We start from the raw sequence: 27,944 nt of genomic DNA, 5'->3' as shown, positions 1-27,944 counted from the left end.
AGAGCCTCACACATGCTAGACAAGCTCTCTACCCCTGAGCTATAGCCCCAGTCCCCACCCCACAAAGTCTAAAATCTGAAGATTTTGGAGCCTATTAGATTTTCAGATGAGGGATGCTCACCCAGATAGTCTATGCAAATATTCCTCTGCAATCAAAGACTCCCAACTCTGGTCCCAGGCATTTCATTTAAGGGCTACTCAACCTGTATCTGTTTTTGAAATTTACATAAATAGAATCATACAGTATATATTCTTTTGGTCTGGTCTCTTCCACTTACCATGATGTCTGTGAAATTCTTCCGTGTTGTTATGAGCAGCATGAGGTTAATTTTCTCTGCTGTACAACAGTCCATTCTATGAACAGGCCATATGCATATGTATTTGTTTGTTCAGTGTGTTGTGTCTGGGTTGGGGTAATTATGAACGATGCTGCCATTCTGGTGCACATATCAGTCAACTGTGTGAAGTCTGTATCTAGGAGTCAAATTGCTGGGTTACAGGGTACAGGTACTCGGTTAAGCACCTAGAGAGGGCTCCTGGTGACCCAAGGGAGGTACCACCAGTGAGGCCACCACTGGGGTTACTCAGCACACAGACCCTTTACTCCTCCTGCCCCCATCACAAATGTCTCTCCATACCCAGGAAGTTGAACACTTGGGAGTATGAATGTTAAAACCTTCACATGACTTCACTTGTCAGTACAAAAGGACAGGGGGAGAGAAGGGGGGTTTATGTTGGCAACCAGAAGGGACTATTGAGACCAAAGAGGAAGCATCATCTTTTCTGGATAAAGAATTAATGTAACACTCTCTACAGTATTCTATAATAATTATCTTTATTAAAGTAGAATGATTAATGCCAGCCATAAAAAATACACAATTAAATGTGATTATTACAAGTTACAATTTATTTACCCCTACTTTTCCCTCCCAGTGCTAGGAATCAAACCCAGGGCCTTGTACATGCCAGGCAAGTGCTCTACCACTGAGCTATACCCCCGGCCCTCTCTTTTTCTTATATTGCTATTTAATTAATAACAACCACCACTACAACAATGACAACAAACAGCACCTTACAACCAACTTGAAACAGGTTGTTCAGGAATAATAAGGAAAAAAATCAAGTATAGACTGGAATGTTTGCTCCATTCTGGTTCATCAGACGGACTTTGAAAATTCACCAGAGCTTCTTCCCTACATTGGTTCCTTTGTGATGCATCCTCCTGAGTTCTACCCACGACTGCCACAGTAGCAGTCCTGGGATCAGAACCCACACACCATTAAAAAACACCAGATAGACCCAAAAGTAGAACCAATTGTCGGTGTCCAGGTTGGGGCTTCCAATAAGCCACTCTGGGAAGAAGGTCATCCAGTCACCATACAGTTCACACACGCACAGGGTGATCTGTATGAAGTGCCTGCCACAGAGAAAGAAGCAAGGAATGAACTACAGCTCGGCACCACTCGGCACCGCTCAGCACCCTGGGTCATGACACCCTTTCCGCAAGGGCAGCATCAGTGCAGTCTTGGCTACAGAAAAGCTCTCTGGGGCTGGGGATGTGGCTCTGTGGTGGAGCACTTGCCTAGCATGTGTGAGGCACTGGGTTCGATTCTCAGCACCACATAAAAATGAATAAAAAAAAAAAAAAGAATAAAGGTACTGTGTCCATCTACAGCTTAAAATTAAAAAAAAAAAAAAAGAAAAGAAAAGCTCTCTGAAGCTGGCTCAGGTTTTGTGTAGGGCTCCTTTGATGGGGCAAACCAAATTAATCTAAGAAGACTAGTCCTTTCTTGGAGAAGCTGCATTGCCCTTTCTAGTAGATTATTCTCAGAGTTAAATAAGGATCCCTGATACGTAGGTAAAGGGCCACACGCTGTGTCTGGCACACAGTCAGTATTCCCTGATGCAAGCAGTACATGTCCCTGCAATGATGAACACGTGGGTGCATGAAGCGTGTCTGCAACCACGGTCATGGGGCCAAAAGTACGGTCAGGCGCCAAGGAGAAACTTAATTTTGATTGCCAATTATTGCCATAAAATTGGGTGAGGAAAAGTAAATTAATGACCTTGGAGTCCCCTTTCAAATCTGAGGCTTTATGATGAAATTTTAAATAACACTTCTTCAATATCAATATCAGATAGTAGAAAATGGAGTGCAATTGTACCAACCTGACGTTGTTTGAGGGCCTCATTCCCCAGGTTGCCATCTATTTACCCAGGTCACTTCAGAGGATGGGTAATTGTTCATCTTCCTCCTCTGCCTCCCTAACCCTCCACAACCTGTTTCTAAAAACATTTCTTATTTATTTTTTTAGTACTGGAGACTGAATCCAGGGGCACTTTACCACTGAGCTACATCCCAACCCTTTTTATTATTTTTATTTTTATTTTTTTTAAATGTCTTTTTTATATATACCTTTATTTTATTTATTTATACTTATGCAGTGCTGAGGATAGAACCCAGTGCCTCATACATCCTAGGCAAGTACTCTACCACTCAGCTACAAGCCCAGCCCCTTTATTTTTTATTTTGAGACAGGGTTTTGCTAAATGATTTGAGGCTCTTGCTAAATTGCTGAGGCTGGCCTCAAACTTCTGATCCTCCTGTTCCAGCCTCCCAAGTCACTGGTATTACAAGTGTGCACAACCACACCTGGTCTCCTATTTAACTTGCGTGTTTAACTCAGAAATATGTAGAAGAGTTTAATTTATGTCAAGTGAGAAAGGAGTTTTCTAGAGTGATATGGGTAAAAGAGGAAAATATTACTCTTTTATTCTCCAAAATACTGGTGTCCAATCAGCCAACACTGTTAACATCACTCTTGTTTTTCTAGAGATAGGGTGATTACCAGAATTTTATTTCTTATTTAAAGAAAAAAAAAAAATTTTTTTTTTTTTTTTTGAACTGGGGATTGAACCCAGGGATGTTAACCATTGAGCCACATCCCCAGCCCTGTTTTGTAGTTTATTTAAAGACAGGGTCTCACTGAGTTGCTTAGGGCCTCACTAAGTTGCTGAGGCTGGCTTTGAACTCACCATCCTCCTGCCTCAGCCTCCCAAACCGCTGGGATGACAGGATGAACCACTGTGCCCGGCTCTCATATTTTTTATTTTGAACGATACCAAATTTTCCTGGTGTACTGTGACCCTCATCTAATACCACACAATTTTCATTTGTATTCTACTTTAAAAAAAATTTTTTTTTAGTTGTAGATGGACACATGTCTTTATTTATTATTATGTGGTGCTGAGGATCAAACCCAGTGCCTCACAAATTCGAGGCAAGCGCTCTACCACTGAGCCCCAGCCCCAGCCCCTGTATTCTACTTTTTATCTCACAGATAAATATAGTCACAGCTACTCCAAATGTCACTGACATGGGGGCCAGCCGTTTCTTCTCTTTTCAGAAGAACAGCAGAATACTTACCGATAGTATTTGTCCTTGACTATGGCATAAATGAGGAACAATGCCAGAAACCCATCCAGGACAACCGTCAGAATTTCCAAAGACACGATGGTTGGATCGAAATAAAGCCACCTTGCATCAGCTTTGCCATATTCTTTCCCTAAAGATAAAACACCTGTTGTTAGTCATCTGGCAAACGTTTGCTTTTTCAAGACAGTTAATGAAGATGACCCTTTTCCCTAAAAAAGGAGATCAAAAGAATACTTGCTGTTCTCTTTACATGCTTCATAACAACAGCAGGTTATAGTTGTAAAGTAATTTACAGTTTCCAAAGTGCCTGCACAAATGTGCCCTCTCTACCCTTGAGCCTAGCAAAATTCTACATTAAGTCAACATCGTCAGTCTTTAATAATGATGTCTGGGGATGCACTGAAATTCCTTATTTCAATATTTCAACATAGCTGGGGGCAATGGTGCACACTTGTAATCCCAGCAGCTTTGGAGGCTGAGGCAGGAGGATTGCAAATTCAAAGCCAGCCTCGGCAAATTAGTGAGGCTCTAAGCAACTTAGTGAGACTCTGTCTCAAAAATAAATAAATAAATAAAAAGGGCTGGGGATGCGGCTCAGTACTTATACCCTGGGTGCAATCCCCAGTACCAAAAAAAAGAGTTCAGTATCTGATTGGTCTCAGCAGTGCAAACCTCTAGTTTCAGAATGGTCAGAGGAAGGATCTCTTGGGGTCAGGCAAAGTTTTTTCATGAAAAGCTGTCCTGAAAGAAAGGACAATAAATAGGGTTCTTTACTTAATGAGATAACACACAAGGTAGGCTGCCAGGAGGTCCCCCACGAGGACACGCAAAGTCATCCAGCCTGTCCTTAGCTGACCCTGTCCTGAAATAACTGTCCTAAGGGGAAAGCAATGGAGCACTGAAAGACAAAGATTCCCCCTGAACTGAAACGTACATACAGTGGGCGAGGTGTATCGACCAAACCTAAGGAAACGTCACTTAAGTAAAATGCCAATGCTTTAGGAACCCAGAGATGAGTGGGTTTAAAACTAAACAACCTCATTCATTCTTCTTTCACTCAGCAAGTCTCTGAGCTCCCGGGGGGCTTCTGTGCTAGGCCTCCAGAATGCAGCCGCACCCAGGCCACACCTCTGCCCATATGTGACGCACACCAGAGGAGTCAAGAGCAATGGTTAGAGAAGATGGGGACTGGAGGAGGTGGCACTGACACCTAAAGAGGGGGATGAGGGCCAGCTTCCTAGGTAGGACGTTCCGATCACTTCTCTTCACCGTGCTGGGAAGGGGGGAGTCCCACTCGGTGGGCCACAGAGATGGCCGAAAACACCTGACACTGGACGGAGGAGAAGGATGGCCGTTACGAGTACTATTCGCTCAAGTGTGGGCAAGAGGTCACTACATCTTTAGGGCCACATGGAGGATGCACCTGGGAACATGGAGGTAGGCACGGTTGTAACTGGAAGGTGGGGATGCCAAGGGTGATTGGCTTGCTTGAATAGCTCTGTGGGTTGGCAGGGAACTGAGCCTGCTCCCTAGAGACAAGCAGGCAAGACACCCGGCTGCCACGATCAGGAGGGCTGACAGTTAGGGAAACTTACCCAAGGAAGCACAGTGGGGTGGGGGCCTTGCTAGTTGGTCATTGGAGGCCCTTGACTGATGTCAAGGCACAGAATATGGATTTTGATTTGGGGCCTTCAGCCACCAGTGGTAACTCTGAAACTGGGTGAGGGGTAGGAGTGCTTCAGGGAGGAGCGTGCCAATGGCCAGGGGCTGAGAACAGATGTCTGAAAGCACAGATACGCTGGCAAAGCTAAGGAGATGGTAAGGAGGCAGCACGGATGCCGTGGCCCTGCTGCCCCCCAGTCCTCTGGCTTCTCCTGCTGCAGAACTTGGACCTCTCTTTGTTAGTTAAACACCTACACAGCCAAAGGGCAAACAGGAGCATCCAAGAGCACAGTGGTGTGGTCACTGCCATTTATTTTGTGATTAATAGCTGGGCTTAGTCAGAGGCTTAGAGGGAAAGATACAAACTAATGGCCGGAGGAGGCTTCCACCAGCTGAGCCACTGCTGTGTGCTTGACCAGGGTGGAGAGGAGGACATGTTGAGGGTTCCCATGCTTACACCTGGCCTACAGCCTGGTGAAGCCAAGGGCAGGACATGGGACAGTGCCTGGAAGACCCTAGTCCAGACCCTCTGAGTCAGAATCTGCATTTGAACAAGATTGCCAGGTGATTTTGTGAATCATGGGGTCTGGGAAACACTACTTACTTTTTACTTGTATGAAAATAAAGGGTACCTTCATTAAAGTTTTTACTTCTTTAAGATAAACAATGTAAATGTGAAGATGACTGAGAAAGACCGTGTTGTACACTCCCACATCATGGGATTAAGCCAAATAGGAGTGATTTACTTTCTTTTTTTTTTCTTCTTTTTAAAAATTTTATGGACACAATACCTTTGTTTTATTTTTTAATTTATTTTTATGTGATGCTAAGGATGGAATTCGGTGCCTCACACATGCTAGGCAAGTGCTCTACCACTGAGCTATACTCCCAGCCTGCACTGATGCCTGCACAGCCCAGTCAGAGGTGGTCACGTGACTTCTGACAAAGGGGACCAGAGGGACACTCACCAGGGAGGAGCAGTGACTCAGTCTGGATCCCCCAGCCTCTGGGCTTCACCAGCAAAGCTGAATACAAAGGCTCACCAACCAGCTGCAGGCTGCTTCCAGCCTGGCCCTGGCACTGAAGGAGCAGGACTCAGACACGCAGTGGTAGGACATGAGGCAGCAAGGACAACACGTGTTCAGAAGCACTAACCAACTAACTCAATTCTCTAGAGGTTTCCTAGCACTAGTGGAGAACAGCAGCCCCACACAGACCTGGGGCTGGAGGCTGTGGTTTCAGACATGGAAGAAGCGTGATGGGGCGGGGGTGGACCCCGGAGTGCCGGCTTAGCGCACCAGGGTTTGGTCGCAGCAAGCCCGCAAGCAGGCAGAGCACCAAACAGTGCAGTCACCGATGCAAAATCTGAAAGCAGTTATCCTGAGCAAGGAGTTTTACAAGAGTGGCCAAGACGCTGCTGCGGGGCTCCTGTACGGGTCAGTATGATACCGTCCCTGCTGGGAAGCTGAAACTGACCGGGCGCTGGCTGATTTACATACAGTGGGCACCACGAAGGCACAGAAAGCCTGTTAACACCTTGGCGGGGCAGGACGACTTTGAGAAGTCGTAAGAATACACAGATGTACAATAAGAAGAAAGCTGATACTAAAGGTATAAAAACATCCCCACCATTCCAGTCTGAAGGCTGGAAGCTCTTCAATCTGCCCTCGGACATTTTTAGTGCACATCTTACACTGAGTCGTAATCGCACACCGCACAACTCACCTGTTTAAAGGCAGGTTTTATTACAGTCACAGACTTGAATCAACACCGTCCAACTCTGAAGAAAGAAGCCCCTGCCCGTCAGCAGTCACTCTTCAATCCTCCCAACTCTCCCGGCCCACGCCCGGCCCCCAGCGACCCCGCATCTAGGATCCCTATCTGCGGAGGCACCTACTGAAAGGCACCCTGCCGCAGTCTGTGTTCCACTGACGGCCACACTCGCAGTTAACGTCCTCTGACATTTCAAATGCAAATCGTTTTAATTACTTACATAAGGAAGCAATCAAGCCTTCGGAATCAGCAACATTTCCTACCAAGGATAAGTAGACAAAAGGGCCTTCCTAGAGAAAAGAAAACCAAGACATGCTCTGGTTTAGCACCGCAACCACAGGATGGCACCACAGGATGGCAGTGCAGACGCAGGACACCGCGCGCGGCCCGCCTCCGCCGCCCGCCCGCCCCACAGCCTGGTCGCAGCCTTGTGGGTGTGAACCCGGAGCCCGCCCCACGGGACCCGCCAAGGGGGTATGTCCAGAGCTAACGCACAATACAAAATTGGCAACTGAATGTCTGTAACAGTAACCCCCTGTGTAAGGGCAACTTTAGGAAGACTTAGAATGTTTTCGGGCTCTCTCTTGGCATTTAAGTAATGAACTATCTGCAGTTGAGTATTTCTCACTGAAGGGCTTCTTTGCCTAAGCTTTTAAGAAAACAAACAACTAGAATTCACTGGGATATCCCTTAAATAACTTTTGTTGCTGTCAATACAAGTTTTTCTCCCCCCTCTCCCTTATTGGGGATTGCAACCAAGAATGCCTTCCAACAACCATCCATTTGTTTACTTAGCAGTGCTGGGGATTAAACCCAGGGGTGTTTTTACTACTGAGCTACAGCCCAAGCCCTTTTAAGACAGGGTCTTGCCCAATTGCTGAGACTGGCCTTAATTTTTTGATCCTCCTGCCTCAGCCTCCTGAGTCTCTGGGATTGTAGACATATGCCACCACACCCAGCTGTCTCTCTCTCTCTTTTTTAATCAAAGTGATCACTTATTTGACATTAAAACAGTCTTTGCTTCTCCTCTCCTCACTTTCAGTACCACTTTCTAGGGTTACCATTTTTAATCATATCTGTTGATTGCCTCCCTAATTATGTATCTTCCTTAGGCTGCTCTTCCTGAAAAGTTTAATTTATACACTTTCCCTCTCCTTTCCAGTTTTTCGTAGCTATGTCATTCTTCTATTAGTTAACCAAATGTGTAACTCACATCATAAACTGAAAACCTGGGCTCATTCAATCATCAATGTGGCACAATTTCCCGACTTCCTATCATCTAACAAGATCACGAGACCCACCACACACTGCCTCCCCCTTTTCCCATTTCTAGCTCTCAACTTCTCTCCACTTTGTATGGACATTATTGAGATTAGTTACATTTCCATTAAGGTTACATAACTATATTTTTCTTCCCTGTTTTATCTACCAGTGGTTTCTAAAAGCTGAAAAGCATTCAAGGGGCTGGGGCTGTAGCTCAGTGGCAGGGCGCTTGCCTAGCATGTGTGACGTACTGGGTTCAATCCTCAGCACCACATAGAAATAAAATAAGTAAAATCAAAAGTATTGTAAAAAGAAAAGAAAAGCATTCAACAGCATTTCTAATATTGTGATTATAGAAATATCATTCATTGCAGTGGGTCACAAAACTAATACTTATTTTGTTGTTGATGGGCCTTTATTTATTTAAATTTACATGCAGTGCTGACCATAGAACCCAGTGCCTCACACATGAGGCAAGCACTCTGCCACTGAGTCACACCCCCAGTCCCTGGGTCACAATTTCTACAGATCCAGAACCAAGTCCTGTGTCACTTAAGAATAACTACAACTGCAAATGGAGTATCTTTTCTTACTTTATGAATATCTCAAAATCATGCTATGATATTAGTCTGCTCCACATTTGGGTCATGACTTATTTGTAAGCTATTTTCGCTTATCCGAAAGTTTGCAATTGCCTTTCTTTTCTTTCTCTTTCTCTCTCTGTTTGATTGAGAGAAGAAATCTGTCTATCTCATGAAATCTCCCAGTTTCTTACCTGTATTAACCTTTGTTGAACAGATTTTAAAGCTGCTTTGCACTTTCTTGATATTCTTTGTTAGTCACTTAACTGACAAATGTGGTTTGTATGTGTAAAAATTATACTCTTTAAAGGACATTAATTCATATATGAAGTAAATAACAATATTTTTACACAAATAAGTACTCCCTAGTTTCCTTATTTTGTAACACTTTATTTTCACTAGCCATTTTTTTTTTTATTTTTAGCAGTGAAAAAAATCCACTTTACTTCCTTGACTTGATATGGGAACTTTCTAGACAAAGTACCACTGTCCTGGCCAGTAGGGGAAATGGAGCTGGGCTGAATTTGACCCTTCCTAGGTCTTAGTTCATCTATCTATAAAAGAAGGACTTGCTAAAATTAGATTGTGGATCTCATCCAAAACCTAGATGTGACTTCCACAAACAACCTCTTCCACTGGGCCCATAAGCAAAATATGGATTCTGACACTGGGTTAAGGACCTTTTCTTAGAAGCAACTGAGGGTAAGAACAGGATGGAGAGAGACCTGTAAATTAATAACATGCAGGGACCTACGAGTAGAGAACTAATTTGTTCTACTTTATATCTACCTGTTGAAGTTCTACTCATTCTACTCAGCTCAAACTCCCCTTATTTTTTTTAAGTATTATTTGTTCTTTTTAGTTATACATAACAATAGACTGTATTTTGACATATCATGCATACATGGGGTATAACTTCCCATTCTTGTGGTTAAATTCGATGTGGAGTTTCACTGGTGGTGTATTCATATAAGAACATAGTAAAGTTATGTCCAATTCACTCTACCATCTTTCCCATTCCATCTCCCTCCCTTCCCTTCATCCCCCTTTTCTAATCCAATGAACTTCTATCTCCTGCCCCACAATTGTGTGTTAGCATCCACATATCAGAACATTTGGTCATTGTTTTTTGGGGATTGGCTTATTTCACTTAGCATGATAGCCTCCAGTTCCAAAGGCCCTAATTCCATTCTTCTTTATGGCTGAGTAATATCCCATTGTGTATATATACCACATTTTCTTTATATGTTCATCTGTTGAAGGGCACCTATGTTGGTTCCATAGCTTAGCATTGTGAAGTGAGCTGCTATAAACACTGATGTGGCCACATCACTTAGTATGCTGATTTTAAGTTCTTTGGGTATATGCTGAGGAGTGAGCTAACTGGGTCAAATGGTGGTTCCAGTCCCAGTTTTCTGAGAAATCCCCACACTGCTTTCCAGGATGGATACATCAATTTGTAGTCCCACCAGCAAAGTATGAGTGTACCTTTGTCCCTACTTCCTCAACAACATTTATTTTCAAGCCCCCCTTATTCTAAGAAACCCTCCAGAACTTCTTGTGAGGATGAATTTCTCACTCCCCTATAACTCGCAGGTCATTAAACTGGTTTCTATGATCATCAGCTATCTGCTGCGTATGGATCTTCAGCTCCCATTACATCACATTATCTCTGGTGTCTGGTATATTGTCATCTCCATCTCAGAATCCTAAAGACTCTAGGAAGATTTTTGTGTTCAATGTTTGTTAATCTTGAAGTAATGACAAGTTCACACCATGATTGCCTAAAAAGGAGGATGCCCTGATGAGGCTTTTAAATACACTATGTATTTCTTACTACATTAGTGTCCTAAATCTAAAGACAGTAATATATATATGTATAATATTTATTATTTTCATATAAATATATACATGTTATAGTGTTATAATGAATATATTCGTGCCTTCAAATGCTGATATAATCCAGGAAGCAGATTGTACTGATTCTCTTGACAGAAGGTAGGTGCCCCTCTGTTATGGTTTGGATATGAGGTTTCCCCAACAGCTCCTGTATTAATGCAGGAATGTTCAGAGGTGAAATAACTGGATTATGAGAGCTGCAACCTAACTAGTCCATCCTAATTTGAACAGGCTGACTGGGTGGTACTATAAGCAGGAGGGGTGTGACTGGAGGGGGTTGGGTCACTGGGGACAGCCCTGGAAGGGTTCATCTTCCCTGTGACCTCTTTTGGCTGCCAAGAATGAGCAGCACTCCTCCACCAGACCCTCCCGCCATGATGTGCTGCCTCACCTTGGGCCCCAGAGCAATGAAGTCTGCCACGTATGGACAGAGACCTCTGAAATCATGAGTCCCAAATAAACTCCCTCCTCTAAATTTTTCTTGTTGGATATTTTGGTCACAGAGACAATAAGCTGACTAATCCCTTACACCAAAACTGACTTCCTCATCTCTTCCTCCAAACTGCCAGCTCTCTTGGGGCAAATGCATGACACACAGCACATGCTAATAAATGTTTACTAAAATAATAAGAAATAAAAGGAGGAGAGAGGATAAAGAACAAGAGGCTTTTTTTGTTTGTTTGTTTTTTGTTTTTTTTTAAGGGCAACAAATATTCCACTTAAAAGTGGGGCAAAAGAAATGGCAAGACATTTCACCAAAGAGGATATATGGATGGCAAATGCACACATGAGGTGTTCAACAACATTAGCCATCAGGGAAATACAAATGAAAACCACCATGAAGGTCACCCTATCACTATCAGAATGGTTTAAATGAAAAAGCACGGTAAAGTCAAATGCTGGCGATGATGTGGAGAAAACAACCATTCACATATTATTCGCAGGGTAACAGTGGTACAGCCACTCTGGGAAACTAGAATTCAGTGGTTCCTTCCAAACTAAACATGCAATGGCCACATGACCCAGTGGTTGCATGCTTGAGTATTTATCCCAGAAAAATAAAAACTTATGTTCATGTAAAAACAAGGACACAAATGTTCATGGCAGTTTTATTTGTAATAGCTAAACCTGGATGTCCTGCAACGATCAACGGTTAAACAAAAACACCATGGACTGTACAGCAATCAGAAGGAACCAACTGCTGACACAGACAACCACTTGGATGATTCTCCAGGGAACCATACTGAGTAAAAAGAGCAACCCTCAAAATATGATATACATTATGATTCTATGTATATAACCTTTTTTTTTTTTTTTTGGTATCAGGGATTGAACTCAGGGGCACTCAACCACTGAGCCACATCCCCAGCCCTCTTTTGTATTTTATTTAGAGACAGGGTCTCACTGAGTTGCTTAGCGTCTTGCTTTTGCTGAGGCTGGCTTTGAACTTGCAATCCTCCAGCCTCTGCCTCCAGAACTGCTGGGATTACAGGCATGCGCCACTGCACCTAGCTGTATATATTTTTTGAAATGACATTTCAAATCATTTAGGATTCAAATCATTTCAAATGATTTAGAGGATCTGTAAAATTTGAGAAATGGAGGACACATTAATGGTTGCCAAGAGTTAGGGACTGGAGGTATGTGTAGTTATAAAAGGAAAACATGAGACTTTCAGGGTGTTAGAACTATTCAATATCTTGACTATTGTGGTGGACACACAAACCTACCCGGCTGATAAAATCATATAGAACACACACGCATAAATAAAACTGGGAAACCCAAGTAAAAAGTGGACCATATTCATGTCTAGCTCCTGGTTGTGATATTAAACTATTGTTTTACAAAATCATACCATTGGGCGGAACCTAGGGAAAGTATCCACAGAAGTGCCGCCATTTTGTGTTCTCACCGGCAATGTACTGGGGTTCTAATTTTCTATGTCCCTGGCCAACACTTACTAGTTTCCTTTATTGTTGTTGTTGCTGTTTTAATGTCATCTTAATGAGTGTGAAGTAGTATGTCACTGTGTATCGACTTGTAGTTCCCTAATGATTAGTGATGTTGAGCATCTTTTCATGCACTTATTGATCATGTGTATGTACCCTTTGGAGAAATGTCTACTCACAGTCTTTGCCCATCTTCGAGTTGTTTGCTTTGTTGTTGTTAAAAACGTAAAAGTTTTAAAATGCAGATATCACCACCTGGTACTTGTCTTAGCCTGTTTTCTCTTACTATAACAAAATACTTGAAGCTGGAACTTTTTCAGAAAAGAGGTTTATTTAGCATATGGTTCTGGAGGTCCAAGAATATGTACTGGGCTCTGGCGAGGGCCTTCTGGCTCTATCACAACATGGTGGATGGCATGATGGTAGGAAAAGATGTGAGCCAGAAAGATTACAAGGTGAGAAGGAAACGAGGAATTTAGGGAACAGGCTCACTCTTTTTTTTAACACTCATTCTCCTAAGGACTTACTCCTCAAGATCAGCATCTGTCCCTTCCTGGGTGATGCCGCCATGACCTGTTTACCTTGCACTAAAGGTTTAGGTTCCTAAAGTTCCACACTGTAACACCACCATGCTGGAGGCCAAGCTTCTCGCACGTGAATCCTTGTAGGGACAGATTCAAACCTTATCCAAACACAACAGTACCTACACACAGTGGCCTAGGCCACTCCATAAGCAAGATGAACAGATGATCCTGCTAAAGTCAAAGCACTGGTAAAGCAGGGAAGGGGCCACTATCCTATGGACCTAAGGACAAGATCTGTCAATTCACCTTGGGAGCAAAGGGTCTGTGGTGACTCTTCAGTGGCTACTCCCTTGTTGCCCAGTAACTTCCTCTTTTGTCTTTTAAACCCCAGTGAATCCTTCCCTCCTTCATGCCACCTCTCAACCTGGCCAGAGTTCTATCACTCACTCACTAGGCTGAATGGCAACCATGTGTTTCTCCATCCAACTCCCCATGGAGGAAGCTCCTTGAAGACAGGCCGTGTGTTGATTACAAGCAATAAACACCACAGACAACCCCAGGCGGATTCCTCTGACTCTGCACAGCTGTTCTTGAACCAGGTACATTAGTTGGGTCACCTAATTTCTTTGTCCTCAGTTTTTTATAAGCTACCGCAGAGATGGGTTGGGTTCAGAGGCATAGTTTGCAAAGATTCACTGAATAGAGAAAATGCTTTGAATGACAGGGGAAGAGGACCCCGGCAGTCACAGGACAGGTCTGGTGGGCCAGTGGGGACCAGCACTGTCTAAATGGCAGATCTGACTTTTCCTAGGTGGCACAGTGGTTCTTCATACCGCCTTTATGTTTTCCATAAAAAGAGAGTCACACAGGTCCACAAACGCTCGGATTCTCTCTTCATAAAGTAGGCAGCACTCACAACTATCTAATTCTTCCCTCAGAACAACTCCAAGGGTGGTGATCCCTCCCTACAAGATCAAACTTGTTTACCACTGTAATAGCTTTTTGTTTCCCAAACTAAACATGTGAGATGAGATAACTTTAAATGAAAGGTTTATTTAGCCCACAGTTTTGGAGGCAGGACCTCGCCCCTTACAAACAGCAAAGTGCAGGGTGTGTGTGGAGGAAGGATCACATCTCCAGTGGGAAAGCAGGAAGAGGGAGGGCCAGGCTTGGTCCTTCGTCACCACCTCTCGGGAGACGTGCTGAGGGGTTGCACAAGAACTGCCATAATCCCTTTTGAGGGCAGCAGTCCCAGTGACCCAAGGGCCTCTCAGTAGGCCCCGCCTCTTGAAGGTTCCACCTCCTCCTAAGACCAGCACCCTGGGGACCAAGCCTCCAAAACATGGACCTTTGGGCGACACCTACACCACAGCAGCCCCCATCACATCTGAAAAAGAACCAAGTGGAAAGTGGTGACTGCGTCAGTATCAACGTTCCAGTTGGTACCTCTGAAAGGCTCTGTGGTTTCACATTGGCCTGTTCTGACTCCTAAGAGCTCAGGAGAATGGAGGTCAACAGACACAGGCCAATGGCTGCAGGCTGCGCCGTGTACAGCTCTCTCTCCAACAGCAGCAGATTCACTTCAAAACCTAATGAACAAGGCGCTGGCGGCAGGGCCACAGCTTCAGAAGCAGACAGCTATTATGGTTCCAAGAGTCCTTGGGGGCTCCCGAACCAAATCTGTTCTAACTACACAGAGACCCAGAATGGGAAGCATTAGTTATTATGTGCCAAGGGCCAAAATTATCTATAGAATTGCAAAGAATGGAGACGGGTACCAAGTTCTTTCCATGAATTCACGCTTTGTTTTAATGAACTATAAAAGTAACTTTGTTCTTCCCCCTTAAAGTTATTTCTAGGCTCTAGAGCATGAAATTTGTATTGACTGGCGGAATCAACATGGAAGGTTATCCGCTCTGGAAGACTTTGATCCAACCTACCATCAAGGTCAGCCCTCTGGGACTAATCATGTGGGAAGTTCTAGGTTCAGATGCAGGGGGCATGGTACCTGGCAAAGGGCACCTGTGGGGTATTGCAATAACTGGGAAGGCAGAACCTGAAGAGGTGTAGGTGTAAGAGTAGTATGGGAATCTGGAGATAAGCCTGAGCAAAAACAAGCACAGCCGGTCCTCGGTATCAGTGGATCCATGTCCTTGGATTCAACCAACTGTGGATCAAAACTGTACTTAGGCATAAAACGGTCATGTCTGTACTGAATATTTATAGACCTTTCCCCTTGTCATTACTTCCTAAGCAATACAGTAAAACCACCATTCACACAACATCCTCATGGTGTTAGATACTACGAGTCATCAAGAGCCAGGCGTGATGGCGCACACCTGTAATCCCAACAACACAGGAGGCTGAGGCAGGAGGATCACGAGTTTGAAGTCAGTCTCAGCAACTTATGAAGGCCCTCAGCAAGTTAAACAAGACACTGTCTCAAAATTTTTAAAAAGAGAGGATGGGGATTAGCTCAGTGGTAAAAGGCTCCTGGGTTTAATTTCCAGTATCTAAAAAAACCAAAAGAACACACAGCAACTTGTTCAAGCTGAACAATGCATTGCTCAGAAACCAGTGGGAGTGCTTGGCAGCCCTTTGAGAGCCCAAACTAAGGTGCTGCTTGTCCTCTGAACTCAATTCTTGATCTTGCGGTCTCAAAGGTCCCCAGCCTGCCTTCACACGTCTAATAGGCAAGCAGGGGGCTCAGACCACGGGAAGGGTTACAGTGCTCAGAGTTCCAGATTGCTTGAGGCTGAGCTGCTCCAGGACCCTCTTCAGTGTGGGTCTGGATCAGCCTGAGCACACTCAGTGGATGGCACACAGCACAAGAAGCAAAAGCAAGCCACTGCTACTCTTCCGCCCTATCAAAGTGGTGTTTCAGCAGTCGTTACTGTGAGTCTCCCAACGATCTGCACCTCAACAAGCCACAGGGCAAACCCCCTTACCTTTTGAAGGGGCAGCCACCAGGCAGATGATGTGTGAACACTTTGAGCATGCGGAGCACACAAGTGCACACACATGCTAAAACAAAATGGGACGTGGGCTTCAACCTGGTGGCACTTTCCAACACCCCTCAATTGTCAAAGCACTCCCTGACAAAAGCCAAGAGGCATTTTCAGATTTTGAGTCTGGCAGCATGTTTGGGTTAAAAGAGACACTTGGGAAAAAGAAAGGAAAGACAACGGCCATTAAAAAAAAAAACAAAAAACAAAACAAAACAAAAAAAACAGAAAGAAAGGAAACAACACTCATTATTCATATTCTCTCTTTAAATTACCTGTGTGTGCCCTCTTGGTAAGAACTCGCACATCAAATTGCCACCCCTGCTGTCCTCCTGACTCTGGGTGACACCTGCTGGGTAAATTCTCTCTTGCTGTCCATTTAATATACTAACTTTAGCTGGGTGTAGCACAGGTTTGTAACCCCAGTTACTAGGGAGGCTGAAGCAGGAGGATCCAAGTTTGAGGTCAGCTTCAGCAACTGAGCAAGGTCCTGTCTCAAAACAAAAAACAGAAAGGGCTGGGGATGTAGCTCTGTGGTAGAGCCCTTACTAGTATGTATGAGGCCCTGGGTTCAATGCCCAGTACCACAAACAACTAAATAAACAGTAACAACAACAAAAACGAAAACAACTGAAACTCCTCTTTTATTTATTTAAGAAAACTTAAAGTTCTGAATACCCTGACACTTGACTTAAAAAATATAGGACACTTCCTACTGGATGACAGAACTATGTAATTGAGCTGCTAACAAAAATCAGCTTAAAAACTAGAATGTATCATGGCAAATAAAATAAAATTAAGTAACAAAAGCCAGTCTCATTTTTCTCTTAAGATGTTCCAGACCTATTTTTTTTTGGGGGGGGGGACTGAACCCAGGGCCTTATGCTTCACAGGTGAGCATTCTACCAAATGAACTATATCCCCAGCCCCAAGACCTATTATTTTAACAACATATTTTACAGACTTTAAGACACCTGCGAGTCAAAGCTCAGAGAAAACAAATGTCCTCCTTATGTGAACTACTGCTATCTATAACTTAAGCAACCAATTTACAGAGAATGCTCAATTTACTCATTGCAATCCGTAAGAAAAAAATCGGCATAAAGATGGCTTTATAAAAATAGAAAATACAAAAAGAGGCCCAAGTTATATTTGAAGGTATTTGTGAGTTGTTGTTGTTTTTTTTTTTTAAGTGTGTTTGAATGAAAACCCAGAGAAAACAGTGTGACATTCATTATTAAGAGTGGGAGGACAAAGTGGGGTAAGAACAGAATCCCTGCGTAAACCCTGTCAACAGTTATTAGCATCTTCAAATCTGACTCACAAAATCTCGGCCTAATCAGACTGGCTGTGTCCGAGTCATGGCAACAGCAGACATCCTTGTTTCTGGAGGGATCAGCTGCTGTAGGCCTCCAGCAGTCACAAGACACAGGTGACTTCAGATATTACGTTGTGTCCATCATCCACCTAATGAAATGATAACTTCCATTTGATGGAACCAGGGTCACAGAGATGTTGTCACCTAACACTCAGAGTGGACTGTGCTCCCTCCCAGCCCTGCCCAGAGATATGCAGTTCTATCTGTCTGTCAATTCAGCAGTACTGGCTCTTAAGTTCCTATCAACTGCACACCAGCATTAACAGTATGGACTGGGGGTCTGCTCTCATGCTGCTCTCAAGCACTAGGCAGAGTGCTTGCCTAGCATGCACAGAGCCCTGGGTTTGATCCATCCCCAGCATGGCAAAGAAAATCTTGCTGATTCTCTTATGTTTTGTTTTCCAGATAAAAGATCCCCCACCTCTGTAATTTGGTGCTCCCTATAGCTTATCACAATTTGGAAAAGTCTAGTTTTTTTTTTTTTTTTTTTTTTTCTTAGTACCAGGGATTGAACCCAGGGGTACTTAACCACTGAGCCACATCCCCAGCCCTTTTTTGTATTTTATTTCAAGACAGGGTCTTGCCAAGTTGCTTAGGGACTCGCTAAATTGTTGAGGCTGGCTTTGAACTTGGGATCCTCCTGCCTCAGCCTCCCTAGCTGCTGAGATTAAAGGTGTGTGCCACCATACCCAGATGGTAAAGTCTACTTTTAAACAAAGCATTTACTTTCTGCCTACTTGACCATCCCTCCAAAATGTTGAGGCTACCACTGAGTATTTTTCTCTTTTATATCCCCTCATTTTTTTTTTTTTTAACCAAGCGTGTTATAGTAAGAACCATTTATTGAACAAGGGTACAAGGAAAAGTTTCAGTAGGAGGTGAGAGAAAGTCCTTGATCCCTGGGAAACTGGTTGGTCCCCAAGTAGGGAGATCAAGAAGAGGCCGAGTGAGGATATGAGAAGTGCCCATAGCCGCATGGTGCTCCCTGAGTTTGAGGGGAGTCTGGCTGGCTGGCTGTGCCGCTGAATCCATCTTTTTTTTTTTTTTTTTTCTTCAAGTTTTTATTTGTTCTTTTTATGAATCCATCTTATTAAGGAGGCTGCATGAAGCACTGGAAAATGTCAAAGCTCTTCCAATTGCGGGGCCACCAAACCTCCAACACCACTGCTCTGCAGAAGCCCGGATTAGCATGATCGAACTTCCCCAGGAGGTTCTCCAGGGTGCTGGCCATTGCCAGCAGGCTGGGTCTTGGTTGCAGAGTTCCGCCCAACCGCGTACATTTTTACAGTGATCATGGAAATATGCAATTTATACAAATTTTGTCTTAAAAGACAGTGACTGACATAGAGAAATCTGACATCTTAGATCTCTGAACAATTTGAGGCTTAAAGTGCAAATGACTAATAACTACTATAAACTAAAAGGACAGAATCAATTCTTTCATTCATTCAACACCAGTAAATACAAGAATAGCTCCAATACACCAATCAGCATCCCAGGTACTTCAGAGAGAGGGGAAGACAAAATAGAGGGCTGGGATGTATCCCGGGGCAATGCACTTCCCTGGCATGCATGAGGCCCTGGGTTCCATCCCCAGCACTGGAAAAAAAATAAATCTGTTTAGTGTTATAAAGAAAAAACTGGGACCAGATTTCCTCTAGAATATCTTCCCCATTTCAAAGGAAATAAAAAATTTTGTAGCATTAAAATGTTTTGAAGTATGGATACTTCTTCCTTACACAAAAAAATTTAGGTCAGTTACAACAAAAACATTCAACTAAGTGATAAACTACACATCAGAATTAAAAAAAAATTAATTAGTTATAAAAAGGAGTAAGAATCCAAATCAGAGATTGATCAGAACATATTTACACAGCTATCTTTTGTCGTTATTATACAGCTTCAATATAGTTCTGAGTTTCCAGGCAGTTCAAGAGAAAAGTGAGAAATATTTATATTGTTCTCACTTTCAGAAAAGAATAAACAAATCAATTTTAGGAGGAAGTGAATTTCTCCTTACGCTTATCTGAAAAACAGACTTCTCATATAGGTTTCACATTGAGAGTGATATTAGTAACTACTGTTTCTCACACGAAACAGGAGAAAAATTCTGCTATTCCATAGTTCTAAGAGGACATTTTGTCTGTGCCAAGTATGGCACCTGATACCCAAGTAAGCACAAAAGTATTTGCAAAAATAAGGAACAATGTATGAGAACAGGAGAGCATTCTGAGATTCAGCTGCACAGACAGCCACCCCTATTACTCAATGACACCATCTTGTTTATGATGCTAGAAAACAGATTGGATTTTGGTCTGCCCAAGTACCAGGGCTGCCCACGCACACCACAAAAAATGGATGATGGATGCCCATGACAGTTTTCAATCTGGCAGCACTTCTAGGCTTGACATCAACACACAGCTAACCCCACTGTGATTCACCAGGTCTGATAAACAGAATGAGGACTACGAAGTCATTTACTAGGAGGACATTTTAGAGCAAAACTGATGAATGAGGACACCAGTGAGAGACAACAGAGCTAGGGACAGACTATGGATGAAAGGGCAACTTGAGACCTGGTGCTACAGCAAGGGGTAGGGAAGAGTGTGAGGTTCTAGTAGTGGAAGTTAGGGACAAAGGAGGTGTACCTGAAAGAGGGCAATGTCCAAAATCCACAAATCAACAGGGATCTAAGCTCTAGTCATTTAGAAAATAATAAGAAGGGCTGGGGTTGTGGCTCAGTGGTAGCGTGCTTGCCTGGCACTCCCTGGGTTCGATCCTCAGCACCACATAAAAAATAAAATAAAGGTATTGTGTCTGCCTACAACTATTTAAAAAAAAGAGAGAAAGAAAATAATAAGAGAAATAGGAATTATGAGCCAGGAAATATGGACAAAATATACATTGTGCTACTTCGTTGCTCTAAAATCCTTTGATGGCTACCTACTCCACAATAAAATTCAAATTCTTTCCTTTTATTCAAGCTCCCAGCTGGACCTGCCACATCTGTCTTATGTGAGCCCCGCACTCTGAATAATTCTGAACTTTGAGATGCTCCCCATACATAGGCATGCACATCCTGCCTCATGCTTCTGGCCGTGCCTATAATGGGAAATAACTGCCAAGCACCAGTACCGGACATGCTGCTGGTAATGTCTGAGAAATGGTGAGCCAAACAACTTATTTCTTTATGTAGGTTGCCAGTGCACCTGTGGGAAGGCCACCTGCCCTCCACTCTAGGCTGACCTAGAGACCAGCACTGAATGGGGTCCAATGTGATCACCTTCTGGTTGGGCATCTGTGATGTAAACCACCCCTGGGAAAGCTTGGTTTGAAACTCCAACAGCAGAGCTCTGTGTCTGGTGGCGGCCAGCAAACCCATGCACTATCCCCATCTGGTAAGTGCAGTGGGGGTAAGGAGAGGCAGCTCAGGTCCCACTGAATGAGTTGTGGTTTCAGTTTGGCTCATCCCTTATTTCCAGGTATTCTTTTTTTAAATTTTTTAAAATTATTTTTTATTTGTCAATGGATCTTTTATTTTATTTATGTGTGGTGCTGAGTATTGAACCCAGGGCCTCACACCAGCCAGGCAAGTGCTCTACCACTGAGCCACAACTCCAGCCCCCAGGGGTATTCTTTCAATAAACTCCCAACCAAAGACAATAAAGGCATATATTTTCCTTGCAGGTCTCAACTGCTTAATTCAAGTGCCATGAAATATCTCTGAGATGTGTGCACAAATGTTGGTGGAAACACTTTGTAATATCAAATAAAAATGAGTTCATTAATGTGGGTTAAATTTTTTAAGAAGCATCTCAATTTCAGAGACATTAAAATGTAATGAAAGGGCTCACAGTAGTTACATCCTTGATGATTGTAATATGTGGAAAAATGTGCGTATTAGACTTGAAGAACTGAGGTACAGTATATTCACACAGTGGAACACTTTGCAGTCAAGAAAGGTAAATGCCTCAAGAAGGGGCTGTGCAGAGAATATTGCCTTCAGAACAGGAAGCAGGAAGACCAGAACATAATTCCACATATCAGATGATACCTCAAGGCCCCATCAACAAAGTTATGTGTCAAGTTACCTGGAACAATGTACTTGCAAAGTAGATTTACTCTTAAACTAGGTGATGGACATGCAGACATATATTTTTAGTATTTTTATACCTTTTTTATGCCTAAAATGTAATTTTTTTTTTTTTTTTAACTTTTGGGTAGTGGGTATCGAACCCAGGGACATTTTACCACTGAGCTCCATTCCTAGTCCTTTTTATTTTTATTTTAAGACAGGGTCTTGGGGGTCTCTTCCTCTAGAGACAGCCCACATTCTCCCTTGAATGAGTATCTGTTTTCATAAATAAATCTGTGTCTGATGGGAGGGGAAAAAAAAAAAAGAGTCTTGCTAAGTTGCTGAGGCTGGCTTTGAACTTGGCAGACTCCTGTCTCAGTCTCCTGAGTCGCTGGGACTACAAGTGTGTTCCACTGTGCAGGGCATAAACTGTTTTTTTACTGGGTTGAGCAACCGGTTTAATACCCCTGTTCTTTGGCAGATTTTGTGTTCAAGGGATAGTTTAAAAATCAATTCTATAAACAAAGGAGGTGAGGTAAATATTCATGGTCTCTTATCTCCCACATTATTAGGAAAGAAGAAATTTTGTAATTCCAGCAATATCAGGTATAGACACATATTTAAGTGGTAAATATCCACACCTAGATGATTATCAAAAACTTTCCTTCCTTTTTCTTTCTCAATATTACAGACTTTGAGTTTACATTAAAGATCTATCTAGATTTAAGCCAGGTCAAATTTACAAACAAGAAGATACTTTGGCATAATTAAAAAAAGTTTTAAAAAGTGTGTGGGTGGGGGCATTTCAACAGAATCCTCTTAAAGGCAGCCATATTGGCTATTTTATAAAGAGAGGTGTATTTTTAAGGACACATGTTTCCACACAACCTAGAGCTATACAGTTTAAGCCCTGGAGTCAGAGGAAAGCAACTCAGAATTATTCCAGCTTCGTGGCACTGGAAAGTCACCTACTTTACAGGATCTTTGTCACTTCTGTAAAATGGGGAGAATAAGCAGTTTATGGGATGTTTTAAGAAAAAAAATTTAAATACAGTACTGTGCCAGGCATACAGTAGGTGCCCAATAAATGGGATTATTAGTTATGGCGGGACTTTTGTTTGCTTTGGTGCAGGTTCTGCGATTCGAAAAGGCCCTAAATTCTTTTTTTTTCAATTCAACACTCATATGTAGGTTACAAAGGCAAGGAAGCCAAGGTTCTCGTTTCTGAGCGGCTTACAATCAAACAGAAACTCTTGCAGCAGTTTTCAGGGCTTTTGTTTTGCTTTAAGTTTGGTACAGGAATTGGGAGTACCAGGGGAGCGGGGCGCTCCGTCCACCGACGTGGAGTCAGAACTCCCGGCCAGGCAGCATCTGGCCCCAGGCCACGCGCGCCCGACTCAGGTCCCGCCCGGGTCCCGCCGGACTTCCACCCCCGGGAAGAAAAGCCGCTGGATGCCGTCATCCGAATGTCCAGGAGGCTCCCTGGGGTCGGGAGGGGTGGCCCAAAGGGAGGCAGCCGCCCGGAGCCACGGCACTTACCAGCACCAAGTGCACCAGGGCGTCGTAGCAGAGCCAGGCCAGCGTGCCGCGGTCCGCCGCCCCGCGCCCGCGGCCCAGGCGGAGCCCCAGCGCGCAGCCAGCCGCCAGCAGCGCGGCGCACAGCCCCAGCGAGCGGCCCGCCGCCGCCCCCAGCTCCCAGCCGGCTTCCATGCCGCAGCCACCCGCGTGCTAGCCGCGCTGGGCGCGCGGGGAGAAGGCGGAGCCGCGGGAGGGCGGGGCGCGGCTCCCCTCCGGCCACGCCTCCAGGCCGGCCAGAGGAGCCCAGAGGTTCATCAGCTGTTCCTGTCGTGCAGGTCCAGGAATCTGATGGGGCCTGCGAACCAATTCACCGCCTCCACCAAATCTGCTCCAGGCTAATCCCAAAGCACCCATCATAGGGGCACACTTTTTTTTATACGGTTTGATTTTTTTGGGGGGTGTTACTGGGGTTTGAACCTAGGGGGCGCTTCACCACGGAGCTACATCCCCGATTCTTTTTATGTACTTATTTTAAGACAGGGTCTCACTAAATTGCTGAGGCTAGCCTCTGGAGTCGCTGGGATGATAGGCGTGTGCCACCACGCCAGGCTGATGCGTCTTGATTTTTTTTTTAAGGGTCAAAACTTTAACCACAAAGTTAAGGTCTGATGAAAATTTTGACAGGAGACTAGACAAATTTTGGGACGAAATTGTCTAATTGGCCTTGCAAGTCTTGCCCAAGAGATTGCAAGCTCAACCTCCACTGATGTATGTGCTCACTAAATGCTGGAACTCCACGACACTGTCCTAAGCCCTTTCCACACTTCAGACACTAGACCTGAGGGCAGTCTCATCCTCACCCTATACTTTAATAGCCATTCAAATAGGCAGAGTATTCAAATCTCTAGCCCCAGTTCTCCTCTGATCTCCAGACCAATATTCCCAACTCCCCTGCTAGGCAAGTCTTGGCTATCTCAACTCAGCCCAATCCAACTGCACCCACCTTCCACCTCCATGTCTGATTCTGTTTCCTATCTCATGTTGCTTCCATTCACTCAGTTGCTGTAGTCTAGAAACTTAGAAATCATCCATGACCCTTTCCTTTCCCCAGTTCCACTTCTAAGGCATCATCAACTCATCTGTTTTAGCAGGCATCTCTCTTTTTTTTTCCCCACCGTGCTGGGGGTTGAACCCAGGGCCTAGTGCTTGCAAGGCACTCTCCCAACTGAGCTATATCCCCACCCCCTAGCAGGCATCTCTTGATCTATGCACTTCATGGACCAAACAGTCCACCACCTTGTGTCTTGGTGTTTCACACTATGACCAGGAACCTTTGTCACTAAAATCCTGTCCTCACCTTAACAGTTAGTGATCCTTATTAAACATAATTTGTCATTCCTCTTGCTCAATAATTTCCCAGTTCTTAAAAATGCTAAAATCCTTCATATGGCGTGCCAGGCTGTGGGGTCTGGCCCCTAGCTATTTTTGGAGCCTTGGTTAATCCTTCTCTCCATTTTAGTCTTTGATTTAGCAATACTTGCTTTCGTTCCCTTCAGCTTTCTGTGTGCTTCCCATGTAGCTTTCGGACACACTCTTCCCATTGTCAGAAAACTTTCCAACCTGCACACTGAACTCCAGCATTTTCATCACAATCTGTTGTGTAATTTGGGGAAAAATTAACTTCTCTTTACCTAATGACAGAACCTTCTTCGCTTGGTTTTTGTAAGGTGTGCCTAAGAGGCCAGCACTTCATAAGAGATGGCCATCAGCCCGATTATCACCTTAACTAAGTCAATTCTATTATTTTTTAATCACTGTATACCTCTTTTTCCTAACATTTGTCATAATCTTTTACTTTTCCTGTGATATTTTAAAGTATCCTGTGCTATATAGCACAGGACCTGGCATGGGATAGGGTGCTCAATAAATATTTCTAAAGGCTTAGTCAAAATTCTTATTCATAAGACTGAAGACACGAAGAGGATACATATAGATAACAGAATATGATCTTATGAGGAAAATGGACTGAATTAAGAAATATAAAATTAATTCTTACATTTAAAAAAGGGTGGGTGCCTAAGTACTGGGTCAGAGAGAACTGAGGATGTTACTTGATCACAAATCTAATTATGAAGCTGGTAAAATAACTGAAACACTTGCTTCACCATTAAGTTTCCAGATAATGGAATGCTCCCATTCCACTGTACTCCGGAAACTAGTCACACCACACTCTATCACCGGAGTTCATTAAGTACATAAGCTGACATAAGCCGTCCAGCAATGACTTTATAACATGAAGGGAGGAAAAGCATGGGGTGCTGCGGCTGAGCAAGGGAGCTGATGAGAATGGATCAGTCTCTTCTGCTCTCAGGAAATAACCAAAATCTAGTTCAAATCAAAAGTTAATTTATAGTGACACATTTGAGAGAGGGGACTTCTACTCAGGATTAAGAGAGAATTTTATGCCAACTAAAGCTAGTCACAAAGTAGAACAAGCTCCCTTAGTGTATCTCATCTGTTTCTCAAACTTTTCACTCTTAACCATTAAACAGCCTGCCTCAGTGGTAGGGCGCCCCCGGTTCAACTCCAGAACCAAAAATAAAAAGTTTTAAAAAAAGACACTTGATTTTGCCTTTAAAAGATTATATACAATGTGTACCTTACTGTGTAACACAGAATTGTGCTTACTTACCTCTTAGTACAGTTGCTGTCCCATGATGTTCCTCGTTTATTTCATGGCTTCACACACTACCTGGCACAATGCCCTGTAGTAGGCACCATGATTTGAGAACAGAAGATACTCAAGAAGGTGGATGGCAGTTTGTTAGGATAGGGAAGGGGACATTGTAGAAATTCCCTGAAGGGAACACTTTCTTTATTGCATGGCTCAGTCAGTTCCCTGTACTTTTTTTTGGGGGGGGGGGGAAGGGCAGCAGTGGGGATCAAACCCAGGGCACCTGCTACATTAGACAAGTGCTCTACCACGGAGCTATATAACTCAGTGGGCTATGACACCCCTCAGTCTTTAAAAAAAAAAAAATTTTTTTTTTTTCTTGGAAATTCTGGTTGAGAACAGCTGGAATTAAAGGTGTATGCCATCATGCCCAGCTTTGTTTCCTGGCTTTTAATCATTTAATGAATTTGTAAGTTTTCTGAGGGGCCCAATACCTCACAACACATCAAGTGATTTTCAAACTCTGCTGATTTTCTAGTCCAATCCCAGCTTTTTATCATAAAATTTAAAGATCTTCACCTAAAAATGTTTGGAAAACACCGCTACGAGGCAGTGTTGGGATTTAGCAATCAACACATTTGTTACGCATTTCAGACAACTCTGCTTTTTAGCTACAGGATAAATTTAAAAGGGTGACCTGGGACTCTATCCCCATTTCAAGCCTGTGCAATACAGATGGGTACCGCAACTCCTACAGTTCCCACAGGATGATGATCTGGGAAAGGAAGTGAGGTTTGTGTGTTAGTCAACTTATTGTTACTGTGAAAAATACCTAAGAAAAACAACATTATGGATCATGGTTTCAGTCCATAGTTGGTTGACTCCCATTTCTCTAGGTCCGAGGAGAGGCAAAACAGATATGGTGGAGGAAAGCTTCTCAGCTCACAGCAGCCAAAGCAGACACAGGATGTAGGGCTGGGAACAAGACATAGTTCCCAAGCGTATGTCCCTAGTGACCTACTTCTTTTAACCATGTCCTACTTACTTATAGTTTCTACCACCTCCCAACAGTCCATTCAGCTATCAATGGATTAATCCACTGGTAAGGTCAAAGCCCTTATGATCCAAACACTTCCCAAAAGCCCCACCTCTGAACATGGCTGCATTGGGGCCCAGGCCTTTAACACATGAGTCTTTGAGGGACATTTCATATTCAAACCTTAATAGTCTTCCTCTGATTTTTCCTAAAATTCAGAATAAAGATAAGGTACATTTTTGTCTCTTTTTAATCTTATGCATCTGAAGAAACCCTGGGACTATTCGCATAGCAAAGTCATGATTTAGGCTTCTGCATTTAAGACAGGGAGGTTCTGGCCCCCAGGGGAAACCTGACAATGTCTAGAGAGGCCTTTTTGATTGTCTTCACCTTGGTGGGAGGATGAAGTACCAACATCTAGTGAGGAAAGCCTGGGAATGCTGCAAAACATCCTACAGTGCACAGGACAAACCCCACACAAGAAATAATTATCCAGACTAAGATGTTAATAGTGCAGGATTGAGAAACCCCAACATGGGCCAAAGTTAGTTGAGGGATTTCTTGGGCAAATAAAGTGTGGGCAGACGTTGCACCACCACATCATTTTCCCCAAATGTTTTCTCTATTTTTGGCAGCACTGGGGATCAAACCTGAGGCCTCTTGTGCATGCTAGGCTTGTGATCTACCACTGAGCTACATCCCCAGTCCATTTCTCTTGATATGATGCATGGTGAGTGCATGCACTTTCTCTCTAGATCTCTCTAGTAATTTGAGAATCATCCTGTGACTATGTTTCAGCTATCTAATCGGAGTACACCATTTATATGAAGAGTTCCTTCTAAGCCCTAGACATCAGTGATGGGTAGAGAGAGCACCCTTTGGGATATATGCTTTAAAACTCACAGCTTAATGTACAGAAATTACATTCCCAAATAGATTTAATTCAAATTCCCCAGAGTTTAATGAGGGATAAAAATACTAACCATTACTTAAGGCAACTGACATTCATAAATGTCAGTCACTCTTGTTTACCTGAAATAACTACATATTGAATTCCCTGAAAAGGATAACCCTTCTGAAGGAAATGATGGCAAGATTATGAGTACTATTACATTTATTTACTTATACACTGACTTCTTTCAAAAATAATTTGAAGTGGCATTATACAAAA

At 43.4% G+C, this 27,944-nt stretch overlaps 1 protein-coding gene across 1 annotated transcript; it reads right to left on the bottom strand.

The window, feature by feature from the left end:
• Positions 1-811: 811 nt before the first annotated feature.
• On the bottom strand, positions 812-23,288 carry Ebpl (EBP like). The gene is made up of 4 exons (XM_047551941.1): positions 23,085-23,288; positions 7,092-7,161; positions 3,428-3,566; positions 812-1,417 (listed from the first exon to the last, which is right to left on the bottom strand). Exons 1-4 carry the CDS (start codon positions 23,253-23,255, stop codon positions 1,177-1,179), a joined length of 621 nt encoding a protein of 206 aa, XP_047407897.1. The 5' UTR covers positions 23,256-23,288; the 3' UTR covers positions 812-1,176.
• Positions 23,289-27,944: the final 4,656 nt, after the last annotated feature.

This window comes from Sciurus carolinensis, chromosome 5, assembly GCF_902686445.1.
Source record: "Sciurus carolinensis chromosome 5, mSciCar1.2, whole genome shotgun sequence".
In the NCBI taxonomy this organism is placed as follows: Eukaryota; Metazoa; Chordata; class Mammalia; order Rodentia; family Sciuridae; genus Sciurus; species Sciurus carolinensis.
The sequence above is the reverse complement of the archived record's forward strand: the minus strand, read 5'-3'. Positions and strand labels throughout refer to the sequence as shown.